We start from the raw sequence: 17,328 nt of genomic DNA on the forward strand, positions 1-17,328 counted from the left end.
TTATGGATTAACCGCCCGGGAGTGTACCGCCGCAATGGCTGCCCGAAACGGAGTGCGCTGCCTCGAAGTTATAGTGTTCTGGCTCGGCAACGCAGACACACGATCAGCGCAGCAATAACTAGCTGGATCGCACTTGATAGCAATATAGCTACACATTCACTGGTCCAGGCACGAGAAAACGCGTTCCTGGCATCCCCCCGGGGTGGAAAAACGTTTCCAACTACGTGTCGAAAGATGTGAGATCGTTGTCGGCGGCCCATGACGGCATGTTCTGGCAGGTGCCGCCGATCGTTGCCCCGGAAAGGCGAGGAACGGACAAGTTTAATTTATCGCCAGAACCGAGGCGCGCCGGTTCGAAGACCATAGCACTGCTGGTAGTAGTAGCAGCAGCAGTAGCAGTGCGAATGCCGAGTCATATTGCTGTTGCAGCGAAAGAAATGCCTCCAGATGCCGATTATGCAACATTAAGGACGACGCAGGGTGTTGCATGGCACTTGCACGCGGAACAATTAATCTGCGCTCGGTTATGCGGAACCGGGCACCACTGCAGCAGCGTTGTCGCATTTGCACCACTTCTCTACGCATGTTGAGGTGCATGTACCGGGCGCCGCACCCGGGCGGCGCCGCAAGAAACGCCAAGTCCGCCGAGCTAAGTCTTGTTCCGGGTAGGCGATTTGTTATGCCTGCTGCTGCGTTTGCGCTTTCCGTTCGATTACAGGGCCGACCACGCAGTGAGCAGTGAAGTTGAACAGTCGAGCACAGTCGATGGAGCGGCACCGGTAACTTTGTAACTTTCACGTGTGTCTATGTGGGGAGTTCAGTGCGGTCGTCGGTGGGTGACGTCATGAAGACGACCTATCGCTGGTTCTTCTCCATGCGATGGTGCGATTGCTCATCATTCATCAGGCGCACCGTATCCGCGTGATGTACCTATCAGCCGTCCACCACCTCATCTTCTCCGCTCAAGTGTGCACCGTGTCCTCGTGGCGGCGCCGGCGCCCCGCATGTGCCGCGTTCCCCGTCCCGCCGCGATGAGAAGGTCGATCGTCGGCTCTTAAGATGCCGATGCTGTCCGCTTCCTTGTTCTGTGCCTCAGCTCTCTACTCTTCACTGAACCCACATCTTCTCCCTCCTCTCGCCCTCTGTCACACTGTCTATCTTCTCCCGCTGACAGCATGACAACGAAAGACCCTCGAGTCCCCGCATCGACAAACTACGAAGACCGCGTCTCGGTCGCGTCCTCGTCCGAGTCCGACAACGGACACAGAGACCGAGACCAACACACCCGGCATGCCCATCGTCTCAACGAAAAGCGCGATGTCGCGGACGACCCAAACCCGCTGGTTAATCTCACCCAGGAAGAAGTCGTTGCCAACGCGGCCGAGTATGCCCGTACAAGCGGGCTCGAGGAGTACGAAGAGCTGTTTAAAAAGGGCGGCTTGATAGCTCAGAATCCCAAGGCGCTCGGCGTCGGCCTGCCGATGCTGACCGACCAAGACCGAGCCGACTTGGCACACGAGTCCCAGCACAAATGGGCACAGAACAGCACACTGTACTCGCTCGTCATCCTGTGCTCGCTTGCTGCCGCTGTCCAGGGCATGGACGAGACCGTTATCAATGGCGCTCAGCTCTTTTTCCAAGACCAGTTTGGCATCAACGGCGATTCTTCGCACGACACGTGGATTCTCGGCCTCGTCAACTCCGCTCCGTACTTGTGCTGTGCCTGTGCTGGCTGCTGGCTGTCTGACCCGCTTAACAAGCAGTTCGGCCGGCGCGGCACCGTCTTCATCTCGTGCCTGGTCGCGGCCATCACCTGCATCTGGTCCGGCGTCACCGACACCTGGTGGCACCTCTTCATCGCCCGGTTCTGTCTCGGGTTTGGCATCGGCGCAAAGTCGGCCACCGTGCCCGTGTACGCGGCCGAGTGTACGCCCGCCGTCATCCGGGGCGCGCTCGTCATGATGTGGCAGATGTGGACCGCGTTCGGGATCATGCTCGGCTACGTCGCCGACGTCGCGTTCTACAACGTGCCCGACAAGCCCCACATCACTGGTCTTAACTGGCGGCTCATGCTGGGGTCTGCCATGCTGCCGGCCGTCATGGTCTGCTGCCAGGTCTACTTCTGTCCCGAGAGTCCGCGATGGTACATTAGCCGCGGCGACCACCGCAAGGCGTTCGACAGCATGGTCCGGCTCCGCACGAGCAAGCTCCAGGCCGCACGCGACCTGTACTACATGCATGTGCTGCTGCTCGAGGAGAACGCGCTCAAACGTGGCCACAATCGCGTGCTCGAGCTGTTCACGATCCCGCGCAACCGGCGGGCTGCGCTGGCTTCGTGGATCGTCATGTTCATGCAGCAGTTCTGCGGCGTCAACGTGATCGCGTACTACTCCTCCGTCATCTTCCACGACTCTGGGTTCAGCGAGATTTCGGCCTTGCTGGCGTCAATGGGGTTCGGCATCATCAACTTTTTGTTTGCGATCCCGGCCGTGTACACGATCGACACGTTCGGCCGGCGCAACCTTCTGCTCACAACCTTCCCACTCATGGCCCTCTTCCTGCTCTTCACCGGCTTCTCGTTCTACATCCCAGACGAAAAAGCCCGCATCGGCTGCGTCGCGCTCGGGATCTACCTGTTCGGCATCGCGTACTCGCCCGGCGAGGGTCCCGTGCCGTTTACGTACTCGGCCGAGGCGTTCCCGCTCTACATTCGCGACGTCGGCATGTCGTTCGCGACCGCGACGACCTGGTTCTTCAACTTTGTCCTCGCCATCACGTGGCCTTCGCTGCAGCGGGCGTTCACGACCCAGGGCGCGTTCGGGTGGTACGCGGGCTGGAACATTGTCGGGTTCTTCCTCGTGCTGCTGTTCGTGCCCGAGACCAAGGCCCTCACGCTCGAGGAGCTCGACCGCGTGTTCGGCGTCACGACCCGGACCCACGCAAAGTACCAGGCCACGAAGCTGCCGTACTGGTACCGGCGGTACATAATGCGGCAGGACGTCGACGAACCGCTGCCGCTGTACGAGCTCGATTTTGATTTCGACCAGCCCAACGTGCCGCGGACTGTTGAGGAGAAAGTATAGTTGTGTCGATTCTGCTGTAATGAGCTTTGAAATGTTTGTATTGCTTATGCATATCTTATACGAATATACATGCATCGTAATTGCCGTCAACTCCATAACACAAAATATTTACATAACACCAAATATGAACCAGACAAAAACCGATCACGACACGTTCCGCCGCTTGCGCCGCCGCCCGCCGCCGCCATCGGTCGACAGGCCGACATCATCACTGCCCTCGCCGCCAGTCAACCCCGCGCTCTTTCGTTTCCGGCGCCGTCGCTTTTCTTCGCCCGCACTACTCTCCGCCGCGCCGGCAGAACCAGCCTTGTCTTTCCTTGTCGTCGTCGTCGTCATCCCCGCGGCAGCGGCAGCCGGCGGCGACGCGGCGACAAGGCCGAGCACGGACGCGTCGAACCCTGCCACGCCGGCGTCAGGCGTCTTGTCCATGCTGAACACGGTGTCGAGCAATTCGGGATCGACCGGCCGGCCGACGTCGATGGGCGGGTCGGGCTCGGGCGCATGCACTAGTCGCAGCAAAAAATGGTCTGTCGGAATCTCGTTCTTGCCTGCATCCCATAAAGTCAGTCAGCCGTTTTGTCGAACTCGAGAATGCGCGACATAACGTACCTGGCAAATCGGCAATGTGGCCTTTATAGCTCTTGCGCAGCTTGCGTTTGGCTCCCGTGACCGGATCCGCCCGCGCGACAGACGCTTGTAGGCCGGCCAGGCCGAACAGCGGCACAAGGCTCTGGATCGCCGACAGGGTCGGCTCGGTGTATCGCGTCTGGGGCGGCAGGTGCAGTGGGGGCATTGTCGAGATGGCCGGGTGTGCTGGGATCGCGAAGTTGATGATGGCCCGTCGCGACACAAGTATCATAGTATGCGATTTGCATCACGTGCCACAAACAACCCTAACCTTTTGAAAGCTAGCGCTAATGCTATAGCCCATTAACTCCTGGGTAATCCCTATGGACAAATAAATGCGATTATAAGTGCTAGTGGTGGATACGATTTGTGAGCAATCGTAACTTGTAATCGTGTATTCTAATGCGATTACTACGATTAGTTATAGAATATCCTCAATCCGTACAGGGTGGCTGAATTCTACAAATTTTCTTCGGGAGAGCACACTTTGTTTCGTGACCAGCACTGAAGATTGGGACCAATCTGCACTTTATCGCCAATGATAACCAGACTTGTATCCAAGATCGTCCTAACCTCAACCAGACCTTGCCAGTCGATTTGACCTATCGTAGATGGATTTTATAGGAGTTTGAAACGCAGAAGCATGTGGAATGCTAAAGCGGACTGACCTTCTCGGAGCATGCGACATTTACTTTATATTGGATTTGAAATTAATAGGTATTAATGATTGTGCGCAGAAAGAGCATAGTGGTTTTTAAACCTAATTGCGGATCATACTATCGGAGCAGGTGATATCCAAAACAGGAAGGCGAGTCGGAAATGGCGCTAACTGTCTGATGTCAGTATGATACCATGATAAGATAAAAGAACACTTTCTCGATTGTAGCATATCTAGCATGAAATCCCAGTTTAATGAAGTTTATTGTGATTGGTTAGGTACTGTGGAGCAACGACATTCCTGTTCCGTAGCACCGCTATTTACCACAACAGTGGAGTCAAAGTTGGGTATGTAGGCCAAGCCTGACATCAATTTACTGTCGAGGACGTTCTGACCAACAAAGACAAAGACAGCACCACCGAATGATTGTCATAAAAACATAAGGGAAACTCCGATTGGAATGTCCTTTCTGGAGAAGACTGCTTGAGCAGCAACGCTTGCTTACTGCAGACCTAGCCCGACACCGAAACCGAACAGATCCTGATAACCAATCCACGTCGCATGACCCGTGTTCCTCGTAAACGTCGTCACGGGCCCAGCTCCTACAGATAGAAGAATCGAACTGGCGATCATGAATGGAGTGTAGAAACCAAGGGCAGTTACGAGTCCTCCAGCCAATCTACTGCCGACAACAAGTGAGAGTACTATTGGAATATTCATTATCCCTGATTTGATTACGCTCGCACCCTTGATAGTATCGATGCACCGACACAAGTTGCAAAGAGGAACCCGGAAGCACACTCCGCTGTTTGATAACACGAGGATTCACAGTAACCGTTGCTTCCTTCCAGAGCTGTACAGCGATGAAAGACATTATCAGAATTCCGAAGAGCACCAGCAGCGCAATGACACGTCCATCATTCCAAGCGTAGGTTGAGCCGCCCCATTGCAGAGCCAGCAAAAGGGGTTCCGTACATGACTGATGCTTCCGATTCTAAAATAGTCAGGTTTTCGAGTAAATGAAGGAAGGTTTGTCCGAAGGAGTAGGTGAAATTGATCGAACAACCGGCGTTGAAGACGAGCGCCTGGAAGTTTTATTTACTTTTTCTGTCTTGGATCTTCAAGTGCGGTTCCGCTGGCCTAATGCTGGCCTAACGGATTAGTTCGCCTTAGAGTTAGAGCAGGGCCAGGAGCTTTTTGAAGGCTTATTATGATGCCACGCTCGTGCTATTGGTGAGAGATTCAGCACATTGGCATCGACACAGCCTTGAAATTGTAGCAGGTCGGTACGCACCCTTTCCGCAAGACAATATGAATCGGTTTAACAGGAATGAGCTCACTTACACATGCAGTCTAATGAATTAGGCATAGTTTCAAGTGAGCCTAATCACATAAGAATCCCGATGATTGGTGAAGGTGTCGCCCAAGGAAGTGCGATGTCAGAGCTCGCCGCTGTTTGTGCGGCGCTCCCAACCGTCCCTGACCGTCTTCACCAGGTCAACTGAATCCGGGCCGAAATCAAACATGAAGACACTAGCTGGTCTAACTCTGAATCTCGAAGAAATTAATTGATCTGTCAAGCCTCTGAACCTCTGAACCTTTATACCTCGCTGCATAGTTTCTGTCATTCTGGTGTCACTGTTCCCTCACTAATCGAATATGGACGCGATCGACGACCGCGCGCACAAGTAACGGATCTGCAGCCTGCAATCGTCAGCTTGTCGCAGTACAATATATAAGCGGCCAGCGCCTTGAGACATGAACGAAGAAGGAAGTCATCTTTGAGATTTCGCCAAAAGAGCAAAGAAAGTCCGCGTCTGACTGTCACAACCCGATGGAGCACTCTGAACTCTTGGACATTGTTAGGCGACCACTCTCTCCGGACACCAGGCTAGAAGTGCCAGCGAGTCGGGCAGAGTACGAACGAGTAGAAAAAATCCTTGAAAGAGAGGAATCCAAGTATGTGGTTCACAGTTTTGTGTCTAATGGGCCTGCTGACATTAGTGCACAGATATCCTCAACTATGGTACGACAGCATGAGGAGTGTTGCCATAGTCGTCACGGCACCAACTCCGCTTCACGCCGCAATGGCGAGTGGATTGTCATCTAGTATCTTCCGTGAGGTCCTATTAAATTCAGGAATCAGTTTAGAAATAGCGAGTGGTCTCAACAATGAATATGACTCGGAGACAACCATGAACAACACGACGAGAGCTTCAGACGCTGCTCTGCTATATTGGGAGGGAGATCGTGCGACACTGATGATTGCATAGGAAGTCGCTGTCTCCGAGTCTTATGATAGTATGCGGCCAGCAATTTCTTGGTCCGTATGCGCGTTGCGCTGCAGTCTCGGCCTGGCGATGTGTATTCGCGAAGAGACTCGAGGAAGGAGGCCACCCAGGCGCTTTTATGCGTCCTTCGAGGAGGCAAATGCTGCGGTGGATGAAGCTAGACATGACTTCTATCATCAACTAAATCAGCATCCGTATGGACCGTTGGAAAGGGACGGTGTAACCTGGTTTGGGAGAGTCAGGCTTGTTGTTCTGGAAACCTTCCGCAGACAGGATGAACACTGCACACCGGAAACATTACTCGAGCCATCACAGTCATTTGTACGTGATAAACGTATAAAGGACTGTATTATACCAGTTTAACTAATATTCCTTTAGACCCTTGTCGAAAATGGTGAATATGTAGCGCAGAACATCTCACCAAACCTTCAGGAAGTTGTTCTAGGCGATTGTATTCCCTCACATCTCCTCAACAATCAACACTTGGAAGCGACACCAGTGAATTTCTTCCAGCGTGAATGGTTCGAGACACAATTCAGGGGCTCAATGGTGCGCACAGCGATCCTGCGCGTATGGCGAAACACTTCCTACGCACAGCCTGTTCCTCGATAACTGTTCATTCGTCATATTTTGCCTTGTATTTGTACTTCTTTCTGCACGGTACGTGCTTTTCATAACATGTCTTATTATCATTGCCAGTTGGATATCCGAGACTGTTTGCTGTTACCACAGTCTTCGCTGTGTTTGTCCTTGTGAAAGAAGTTTCTCGGCTTGACAAATACACCCTAGCTTTGATGCTTGTACTATGACTCAAAACTGAGATTAATCCAATACACTTTCCAGAAACCGTGCCCACGACCACTAGATTAGTTGTATACTGCGCTCATATACTAGTAGAGTGTGTACATCATCATTAAAGACAATGTGTATTCTATGTGTATATTGCACCATGTCTATATTGCATGTCCTCAATTAATTGGAAGATCCTCTTCACTACTTGAGTCCATGTCATTGTAATACGGGTCAGGCGCAAACACATCAAAGCCTCACAATGCACTCAATTGTCGCTGAAGAGATGAGACACCCACTCGAAACCAACAATAATCACCTTCCAAATTTCCGCCATTAAACTGATCGTCATCTCGAAAATCCTATCTATGACCTCTGCTGCCCCACTAGCATGTAAGACACGGCCAACCGCCAAATGAAGGTTGAAAAAAAGAGGTGAAAGAAGTGCAACTGCAGACTGTAGCCCAAAACAATCTCTTCAACTTCGTCAAGGTGTTGAATTTCATTAGGCAACTTGGCGCCTAGTTGTGGAGGACATATACCATGTACTGGTTCTCCTCCTGGCGCAAGTAGCCTCTAGTCATAAAGCAACTAGGTGCTTTATTAGAACCTGACAAAGCTATGTGGAACGAGAACGAAGCCAGTTACTTACCTAAACAGCAGACGCTCCTCATCCTTAGTTTTATTAGCCGACCCCCATGGCAGCCGCTGCTGAGCATCATAAAGCCGCCCAGGAGATGAGTTATGTGAATTTGCTTATTTTTTTTTTATGCTTTCTTTAATTATAAAGACCACTGTTGGCAGACTGGCAAGCTCCGGTTGTCCATCTGGCGTCCTCACTGCATAGGAAAGCGTCCAGAGGAGCGATATCATCGACTTCGCCGACCCTTGCAGTGGGCGGGAGTTGAGTCAATTTATAGAGGTTGCATATCCTTTGAGGAGCGCATATCTTTGAGGAACTGCTCATCGCTTTGGAACCATTGATCTATTTTTACAAAATGGGTCAGCAGAAGCACTTTGCTGGGCCATAGATGCTCAAGCTCTTACCGGTTGCAACAGGTCCAGGATTCACACAGTTTACAGTAATTCCATGAGATTGGCCAAATTCCTTAGCCCACACACGGACCAAAGCCTCATCAGCTCCCTTTTGTCGCAGCATACACTGTCTGTCCAGCGACACCCAGACTTTGGCGAACTAAATGAACCAAACAATTGAGGTCGCGATGAAAGATAAATGAGAAACAATCAGAAGAGAGAAAGATGAGAGGAGAGGTAGATATTATATATAATTTGGGAAGTATTGAGCAGCTAGTTTGCACTACTACAACATAGATGAAGCTCTACAATATCAAGGTACTTATCTGGACAATGTGTTAGTGTCCTCCCCTCATCTGGCAACATCCGTTGACATTCACGAAACTGCCGCATTAGGCAAGAGAGCCTGCCAAATACGATTTGCGGCAACTAGAACGTCGTCAGCCTTATCAAGGTCCCACTTAGCTAATTTGGAACCAGAATTCGGGTGGAACAATCGGAAGTGTCGTGTGCGCTGGGGTCTCTCCAAAGTTTTAGCATTGCTCAAACATGTTGATTCTTCTGTCCTCGTTTGGGTGACCCCGTTGTGTATTCGTCGGCGGTGGATAGAGCGATGGTATCTAGTGTGCCTGCCCGAAGACATGCAACTCGAGTGTGGTGTGATGTCAGGAATTACCGACGGAATGCACAATTAGGTAGATCGGTGTGATTAGAGTCAACTAATAACAGACAACAGACGCTGTCTGCCACATATCATTGCATTTCTTTCTGTTGTAGTCGAATAATTCTCAGCACCAATTGCACTTGTCACATGCATCAAAGCGACTTGTTGTGGGGTGCAGTTCCATATAGCTGGGGCTTGGCCAACAGTGGATCGATTCGTGCTCCTCGACCCATAAGACTGCTCGCGGGGTCCGTGGGGCCTTGGGCTAGTGGTTTCCGCGGGGCCCTGGCCAGTGAGTGTTTTGGTGCCGATTGGCACGGCAACCACAAGGCACGGCGGTACCAAACCCGCGAGGGTACTCGCCCCCAGAACAGCCGCCGATTAAACGTGCGGGGTATTTTCCCCCCCCCAGTTTATTTGCAGGGCCAAACCATAGCAATTGCTTCTTCTTCTTCCCGCACTTCTCCACCTTCACTGTCCCACTTACACTATCCTGCTACTCAACTCATTCTTACTGACTGCTGCCGCCTCTCACGCAAATCCAGCCAGCTATCCTCCTCAACAGGCTACGCAAGTCCCTCACAATCCGCCACGACGGTCCGAGCTGAGCTCAGCAAGAGCAAGCACCAGATCAGAGCAGGCAACAATGCAGGCAATGCAGTCCGTCATCTCCTTGGGCACGCCCGGTCAGCCAGATTCTCCTTCTTCCACAGTCACGGCCGCGCCAGACCCATCCGTGCCGCGGCGACGGCAAGCAAACGGCACCGGCACCGCTGCTGGCACTGGCACTGGCACCGTCGTTGTCGTCGGCCAGGCACAGCAGCTACAGGCGGCAGCATCTTCATCATCAGCCCAGAACCACCCCGACAGACGGTACAAGTGCTCGTTCTGTGCCCGCGCTTTCTCCCGGTCGGAGCACAAAAACAGACACGAGCGGTCCCGTGAGTGCAAATGTTGCTGCATTGTGATGCTCAATGACGACGACTGACAATGCATCCAGATACAAAAGAGCGCCCGTTCAAGTGCGACAAGTGCAAATCCACCTTTGTCCGTCGAGACCTGCTGCTTAGACACGTCCGCACTGTTCACGCCAAAGCAGCGGCTGCCGCCGGACAGACACCTGCTGCTGCGAAAAGCGCCCCCACGTCGCCCACGCTGGACCGAAAACCTGACCACCACGATGCGACTCCGACTGCTGCCCTGCCGCCACCACTGCCGGTGCCGCCGCCGGGGCCTGGTCCCGGTCCCGGTCCCGGTCCGGGCCACGAACCACAGTATCTCAATCAACCCCAACACCACACGAATCCCGAAATCAGTGCCGCAATGCTCATGACTCGGCTCGGCGCCCCGCCGGCAGCGTGGAATGGCAAGCAAGAGGACGGCGACAGCGAGCTGGTCCACGCCGAGTCCGAGGGCGAATATGATGATGATGATGACGACGACAATGACGACGACGATGGAGACGACGAGCGCCAGTCGCGGGCGTCGTCGTCGGATTCGTCCCAAAACCCCGCGTCCCTAAGGCGACTGCTGCGAGAGACGCTCCTGATACTCGATCCGTCCGGCAACATCGTGCGCGACACGCCGCTGCCAACCCATCGCGACCTGGCCTACCATCTCACGACGTACATCACCGCCCACCACCCATTCCACCCATTCATCCACCTCCCCACATTCTCGCCCCACAACACTCCCCGGCCGCTCCTGCTCGCCATTCTCTCGCTCGGCGCCCTGCCGACCAACAAAGAACTAGCGTCCCGCCTCCATGTCGCGTCCAAGATGATGGTCAACGCCCGCATCGACACCGACGGTTTCACGTCCCGCTCGGCTCCGCTCTGGGTTACCCAGACCGTCTTGCTCAACACCGCCTTCGCCGCCTGGTCAGGCGACCCGCGAGGGCTCGAGTTTGCATGCTCCGTCAAATCGTTCCTGGCAAACCTGGCGTCCGGCGTCCGGTACGAGCTCCTGCGCCGGACCCCGAAGCCGCCCATCACGAACTCCGCGTCCGAAGACGACGAGTGGATCAAGCTCGAGGCCATGCGCCGGACCTACTTCGCCGTCTACGTCTTCTTTGGCGGCCTGACCGCGTTTTTCAACTTCCCGCCGACAATCCCAAACAGCGAGCCCGGCGTCGTTACGCTCCCGTGCGAGGAGGAAGTCTGGAACGGCACGACGCCGCTGCCGCCCGCGCCGGCAGTCACGTTCCGGGTCGGCATGGAGTACGTGCTCAAGGGCCAGCACATGCGCTGCTCGTCGTTCGCGAAGCGCATCCTTGCCACTGGCATGTTCATCGAGTGCTGGGCCGCCCGCAGCGGCGGCTTGCTGTTCGCCGCCAGGACCGACCAGCTCGAGGGCGTGCTGTCGTCCTTCATGCGCGTCATTCACGCCGACATTGTCGGCTGCCTCAACCGCGCGTCCGAAGCAACCTGGAAACTCGCCCGCATGCGGGTTGTCGGCCTCGACCTCAGCACGGTCGAGGAAGTCCTAAGGTACCACGACGTCGGCGAGATCGTGCACGCCGTGCGCGGGTGCGCCGCCCGCATGGCCCGCACGGCCGAGACGCTCGTCGTCGCGGCCGAGGTCGCCATGGACGTGTTGTTTGGCGCCGCAAACAACGACGACGCGACAACCGGCGGCATCGAGGACGTCGTCGCCGGCTGGGAGTGCGCGCTTTACCTCATGATGTGGGTCCGCCGGGTCGAGCGCGACATGTCCATCATCGCCGGCGACCAGGGCCTGTACTATCGCGCGCCGGACGAGCGCGAGCTCGACGTGCTCCAGCGTCTGCGCGTAGTCCAGGAGCACGAGCTGCACAACAGCATACTCGACATTGACTCTGGCGCCGCCGCCCCCCTAGGAGGCCCCCCCGGCGGCGACGACCGCCTATCCGTCTTCATCGGCTGGTGGTGGGCCCGGTACGGCGCGCGAGGTGTTGGTGGCGGCTGGGGCATCCGGTCTGTGCTGCGCGAAGTCATTGGTGTGTATGCCGAGATCGTTAGAGGCGAGCTAGTCGGATAGGTTTTTTGGTGGGAAATGGGGTTAAAATTCGCGGTGACCGAATGTGGCAAAAATGGGCCGGGGCGTGGATTTTTGGGTTGGTTTTACATGGCGTCAGTCCGTGCTCTGTCAAATTCATTGGTATTCGTTGTATTTATTTTAAAATTTTATTTTTTTCTTTTGATTGGGTTGTATAATTATCAGATATTTTGAAGATGATTTATTCATTCCTGTTTGGGATTAGCTTTAACCCCGTCGATGTCCCAGTCCCACACACCTTCACGAACCAGACAATGGTATGGTTCCAATGCCTCTGGCAGTCCGCCAGACTTTTCATAACGGGCGTCGTACTTTATTAGATCACATGGCCTACACCACAACCTTTTTTAAACTTATCCGGGGAAGGGGAAACGAACCTTATTTGGCGTGCGCTGCTGTGGGGCTAGACTGTATTTGGCTAGTGCTGTCGTTCTCCACCTGACAATTCATCGAGTCGAGCTTAATACCAATGACTGTCTATCCTCGAAACACTTCGTTAAATTGCCCCTGTATGCTTATTAACGTTGTCTGAAATTTGTTCTATTTATTTCTCAACTGACTGCACAAGTCCGAACATGTTCCGCGACGCGCCATTACGATCGCTCGAGACGGACTGCCTGCTTAATGATATCTCACGATTGCGCAATTAATTAATACAAACAAAACGTCGTTCCCCCATCGCACCACTTGCAACAACTCGAATAAATAGAAACTAACAAACGAGAAATTTGTGCACGAATTATCAAATCACGCAAAACTGTAACAACAACAATTTGTTCATGTCGTAACTACGACTACCGCGACGACACCGCGCCGCCTCGACGACTCCACTCGCGCGACTCGGGACCGCCGCCCCGCCGGATGCTACTACTGCTACTACTGTAGTGTCCGCCAATCGCCGCGCCTGAACTGTTCACCGGAATTAGAATGTGGTCGTGCAGACCAGGCAGCATGATCTTGTACGCGCTGCTGCCGCCTCCTCGCCGCTGCGGATTGAACGGATTCGACGCCGGCGAAGCCGACGAGACCGCAGACGCTATCGCGCCAACAAAGTTGCCCGGAATCTTCCTTGTCAGATGGAAACACTCCAGCATGCTTCTTTTCGGTCGGTACAGCCCATACGACTGCGGATACTCGGCAAGTTTGATCTTGTATTTGTCGCCGTCGCCGTCGTCCTCCTCCTCCCCGGCCCGCAAGTCGACCGGCTCGACACTCGTCACTGCCAACTTGGCCGTCGTTGGCGGCTTCCGGATCGGCGACGGCACTAGCTGCGACTGCGACATCACTGGCGACAACGACGTCGGCGACTGTTGCTTGCTTCCAACCAGCTTACCGCCGTCCGCGTGCGCCGCCCCCAGCGTCATTGCGATCCGCGACTGTACTGCTTCGATCGCGCCTATTGACGGAATCCTGCCTCCGATATACCCCAGAGAGCCACCTGCACCTGTACTGCCGTTCTGGTCTCGCATGTTTTCGACCAACCCGCGTCCCAAACTCGCGCTGTGCAACTGGCTCGCCGCCGCCGATTGTGAACCGGCAAGCTCCGGCGAATACGGCGCACCGTAGCTCGCACCATTCGGCCTGCCATCTGGCTCGCCGGCCGCCGGTGGCAGCTTGACTGTAGGTGAAATTGGTGGCAGGTGAACTTTTGGCCGCAAACTGCTCGAATCATCCGATAAACTGTGAACCGACTGTGACAGCAACAAATAATCGTCCATCACCCGGTCGTCCTGGTTCACCATATATCTGTCATCGCTCAATCCAGTCAACATTGTTCCGATAGTTGCGGACGAGCCTAACGGCGCCCCGATCGAATCTACCCGTTGCGGCATGCCGGACGGGAAGAATCGTGACAGTAGCCGTGATGACGACGCAGATGATGCCGACGGTACGCCCGTGCCTGATAAGCCCGTGCCATCGTCGTTCGGCTTGCCATCGTATGACAGACTGCTTGTTGGCGACGACTGGCCAACAGATAAAGCCCCGCCCTTGATTGGAGATGCGACGGGAGTTCCGACCGGAGCATGGATCGCCGACCCTGCTGGTCCCACTGGAGGAGGAGGTGCCGAAGATGCAGACGCATTGGCTGCCGGTCCCTTTGGTGGCGCAAACGGCCGTCTCCAGTTTTCTGACATTTGTGCCGGCGTGTTCGGTTTCGCACTCCAGTCTGCCGGCGCATTGGGCCCGTTGCCCGGGCCCGATAGGAACGAACGACTGTCAACTGCACCATTTCCAACGCCATCAATAGCCGGGTACCGGCTCCGGCTGCCGACAGGACCCCACACATTGTCGTTGCCGTTCACGAGGCTCCGTACGTACGGCGGCCGCGATCCTTCATTCAAACCGTTGCGACTCCACGGTCCTCCCCGGCCCATTACATTTCGAGCATTATCCCATCCCGTGCTTGGCGGTGCTCCCTGTGGAGCTGTCGGCTTGGCGATGGTCGCCCTCGACACGGGCGGTGACTGACCAGCAGACGGTTCGGAAATTAGAAACTCGATAGCCGCAGTAACTGATGCATCCATGCCCTCTGCGCCATCTGAAGAAGCAGATGACTCTTTCCGCCTGCCCTTTGCCGCGTCGTGCGCACTTCGAGCTGACACCGCGTGCTCTACCTCCGGAGATGACGCCACCGCACTTTCATTGTGATCGATCACGGGCTTTGGTAAAGCTTCTTGCTCGTTCTCAGGCTGCCGTGCCGGCTGCTGCTGCGACTGCTCTTGCTTTTGTTTTGTTGCTAGCTGCACTTGCTGCTCTTGTTCTTTCTGCTGTTCACGCTGCCGTTGCTCCTGCTCTTGCTTCTTTCGAACGATCTCCTCCGCTCTTTTTCGAGCCGCCTCCAGGCGCTCGTGTTCACGTCGCTGCTCTTCCTCTTTCCGTTTCCGCGCATTTTCGATCGAATGTTTCATAATCATCTCCTGCTCAGCCGTGATGTGAGGAGGCCGTCGACCTGGCTCGTGCTCGCTCTCATTATGATGCATCTGGCTGAATGCCATCGATGGCGACTGTCCAGCCGATCGTGGCTGCGAACCTTGGCCGTCGGATGGAGTTCTGCCGCTCTCGATCGAGACTTCATCCTCACTAGGGCGAGACACGGACATGCGCCTGCGACCACTACTACTGCTAACGCTGGAAGAACCTCTTCTAGCCCGTGAATCTCGGTCATCGAGCGGGGACTCCTGACTGCCTGTCCGCGACATGATACCCACGACCTTTTGCGGTGGTGGTGGCGGTGGCTGGGGTCGTCGAGAATTGAAGGACCGCCTCCTCACGGACTCCATCTGTCCTGATCTGTCGTTATATAGCTCGCCACCTTGAGATGGCCTTGAGCCGTATGAACGGTCAAAATCCATATCGGAAAATCGATCTCGCGGCAAGACTATTGGCTGCGGCTGGTTCCGTGCATCTTGTGAGCCGTATGGCGGCAAGTCATGATCCAGTGGATAGTGATGGTACTGCTGTGGTACAGATTCCTCTTGTCGGAAAAAGTTTGCTCCGAAATGTGGCGCTTCTCGATTGTGTATGTCGTTGTGGGACTCGCTTTTCTCGCTGTCGGCGATCTCGGACAGTAGCGACGATGGCTGGGCGTGCGGTATTGGGGCCCATGGCGAATGTGCAGGATGGTGTATCGCAGATTGATGTGAAGACTCGCCCGAGACCTGTGGCGGTCCCGCGTGGTCTGGCTGGCTTTCGTGTTGGGATTGTGCAATTTTCTCCGCCTCTGGAGGAGCCTCGTGCTTGCTGAAGCTCGGAGATTCTTGATGATGATCGTGGTCATGAGAAAGGACAATCTTTGTGCCATCACCAAATTCGATTGTATCGCCCCAGTCATCGTCATCGTCATCCTAATTATGTTAACAAATAATCTTCTTTCGTCGATCAGAATTTGCGACGTACGTCGGCCCATTTGGTCTCTTTACTCTCTGCAGCTATACTCTCGGTCAAATGGATGCCCAGCTTCTTCAGTTCCTCTTCTGAGAATTCTTTGTGTGGTTTCGGTCCTGCAGATTGCACTGAAAGTAGATCAGCCATGCTCCTGTCGACAATCAATGATTACCACAATATCTACCTTGACCCCTATTCCACACATGCTGAGTAGCCGTCCGTGAGCCAGATCCTGAACCAGACTGTAAACCTGCACTGCCTGGCCGCGGAGATATAGACAGATCCCGTCGTAGTGGAGCGAGCGTGAAAGCACCAGCCGAAGTCGACAGTTTCGGAGTCATCCGCAGCCTGGCTGTATTGAGATTAGTTTGTGACGACTGGTGTGGTATTGATGATGTAGTTAATTTTTCTGACGACGGTTTTGCCGCAACAGCCGACGTTGCCTGTAACTGGCGAAAAATACCATTTAAAGACTGTGGTTTGAACGATTTCTTTGCAGTCGGTGCCACTTTCGTGGTTCCTGACGTGACTATTGTTGCCTTTGATTCCGCTGAGGTTTGGCCGCTGGCATTACTATTCGTTTCTGAGCCGGGCGTCGAAGTCGTTCTCGACAGCGGATGATCTGTACGTAGATGTTGATCGCCTACATCCGCAGAACCATTGTTGATGTTGTCCACGAGCTGTTTAAATTCATCTGTCGCTGCTCTTCCGGGGTCAGCGATCACTGCATCCGCCGTGGCGGGCGGCGACGGATAACCTGGTGGTTCTGCGTTCTGAGGCTCCGAAGAATCATTTCCTTCCATAATCCTATATCCAAACAAGATCGTCAGTACATGCACTTTCAAATTGGCGAAATTGATAAGAGATGCCACGATCTATTTTATTTGCATCCGCAACATTATATCAGCCTCGCTTGCCCACTATCAACAGTACAGAAACCGTTCCCATTAACTGATGTATGTCACTCAGCGATCTGAGCATCAAAACGGAAACTTCAGTCGTTGTTAATCGCACTAAAGCCCAAGCCCGACTGACGCAAAAATTTGTTGCTGTAATACCGTCAACTATACAAGCTGACGTTTCGACAAGAGGCGAGGAAAAATTCCCACTTCATAACAGTTATCAGCGCACATAGGTCGATCTAGTTAATATTGGAGATATTGAGTATACACAGTAACGTTTGGACATGCGAATAAATGATTTATTGTAGTAGTTGCGGCGGCGGCGGAGATATCGAAATGTGTGGCGTATTTTAAACAG

The 17,328-nt window shown here is 54.1% G+C and overlaps 5 protein-coding genes across 5 annotated transcripts; 3 read left to right on the forward strand and 2 right to left on the reverse strand.

The window, feature by feature from the left end:
* Window positions 1-883: 883 nt before the first annotated feature.
* Window positions 884-3,289, forward strand: POJ06DRAFT_6489 (uncharacterized protein). The gene has a single exon (XM_056191330.1). The coding sequence runs from the start codon at window positions 1,176-1,178 to the stop codon at window positions 3,081-3,083; it is 1,908 nt and encodes a 635-aa protein (XP_056047204.1). The 5' UTR covers window positions 884-1,175; the 3' UTR covers window positions 3,084-3,289.
* On the reverse strand, window positions 3,228-3,876 carry POJ06DRAFT_234742 (mediator complex, subunit Med19; the record flags this gene model as incomplete). The annotated part of the gene is made up of 2 exons (XM_056185801.1): window positions 3,228-3,631; window positions 3,693-3,876. The coding sequence occupies 2 exons, from the start codon at window positions 3,874-3,876 to the stop codon at window positions 3,228-3,230; spliced, it is 588 nt and encodes a 195-aa protein (XP_056047205.1).
* Window positions 3,877-6,202: 2,326 nt separating this feature from the next.
* POJ06DRAFT_264586 (uncharacterized protein) lies at window positions 6,203-7,271 on the forward strand (the record flags this gene model as incomplete). Its single annotated transcript, XM_056189017.1, has 4 exons — window positions 6,203-6,327; window positions 6,380-6,618; window positions 6,646-6,980; window positions 7,038-7,271. 4 exons carry the CDS (start codon window positions 6,203-6,205, stop codon window positions 7,269-7,271), a joined length of 933 nt encoding a protein of 310 aa, XP_056047206.1.
* A 3,199-nt stretch (window positions 7,272-10,470) lies between these two features.
* Window positions 10,471-12,165, forward strand: POJ06DRAFT_279457 (uncharacterized protein; the record flags this gene model as incomplete). The annotated part of the gene is made up of 1 exon (XM_056189816.1): window positions 10,471-12,165. The coding sequence occupies one exon, from the start codon at window positions 10,471-10,473 to the stop codon at window positions 12,163-12,165; it is 1,695 nt and encodes a 564-aa protein (XP_056047207.1).
* Window positions 12,166-12,841: 676 nt separating this feature from the next.
* On the reverse strand, window positions 12,842-17,164 carry POJ06DRAFT_6578 (uncharacterized protein). Its single transcript, XM_056191348.1, has 3 exons — window positions 16,253-17,164; window positions 16,081-16,196; window positions 12,842-16,028 (listed from the first exon to the last, which is right to left on the reverse strand). Exons 1-3 carry the CDS (start codon window positions 16,869-16,871, stop codon window positions 12,978-12,980), a joined length of 3,786 nt encoding a protein of 1,261 aa, XP_056047208.1. The 5' UTR covers window positions 16,872-17,164; the 3' UTR covers window positions 12,842-12,977.
* Between the last annotated feature and the right edge of the window lie 164 nt (window positions 17,165-17,328).

Source organism: Lipomyces tetrasporus, assembly GCF_029532465.1.
Source record: "Lipomyces tetrasporus strain NRRL Y-64009 chromosome Unknown POJ06scaffold_1, whole genome shotgun sequence".
NCBI lineage: Eukaryota > Fungi > Ascomycota > Lipomycetes > Lipomycetales > Lipomycetaceae > Lipomyces > Lipomyces tetrasporus.

Coding starts and splice junctions, on each gene's coding strand:
- POJ06DRAFT_6489 (XM_056191330.1), top strand. CDS start 1,176: ATGACAACGAAAGACCCTCGAGTCCCCGCATCGACAAACTACGAAGAC.
- POJ06DRAFT_6578 (XM_056191348.1), bottom strand. CDS start 16,871: ATGGAAGGAAATGATTCTTCGGAGCCTCAGAACGCAGAACCACCAGGT. Junction 16,197..16,252: donor TGTGTGGAATAGGGGTCAAG/GTAGATATTGTG, acceptor ATCTACTTTCAG/TGCAATCTGCAGGACCGAAA. Junction 16,029..16,080: donor AAGAGACCAAATGGGCCGAC/GTACGTCGCAAA, acceptor TAACATAATTAG/GATGACGATGACGATGACTG.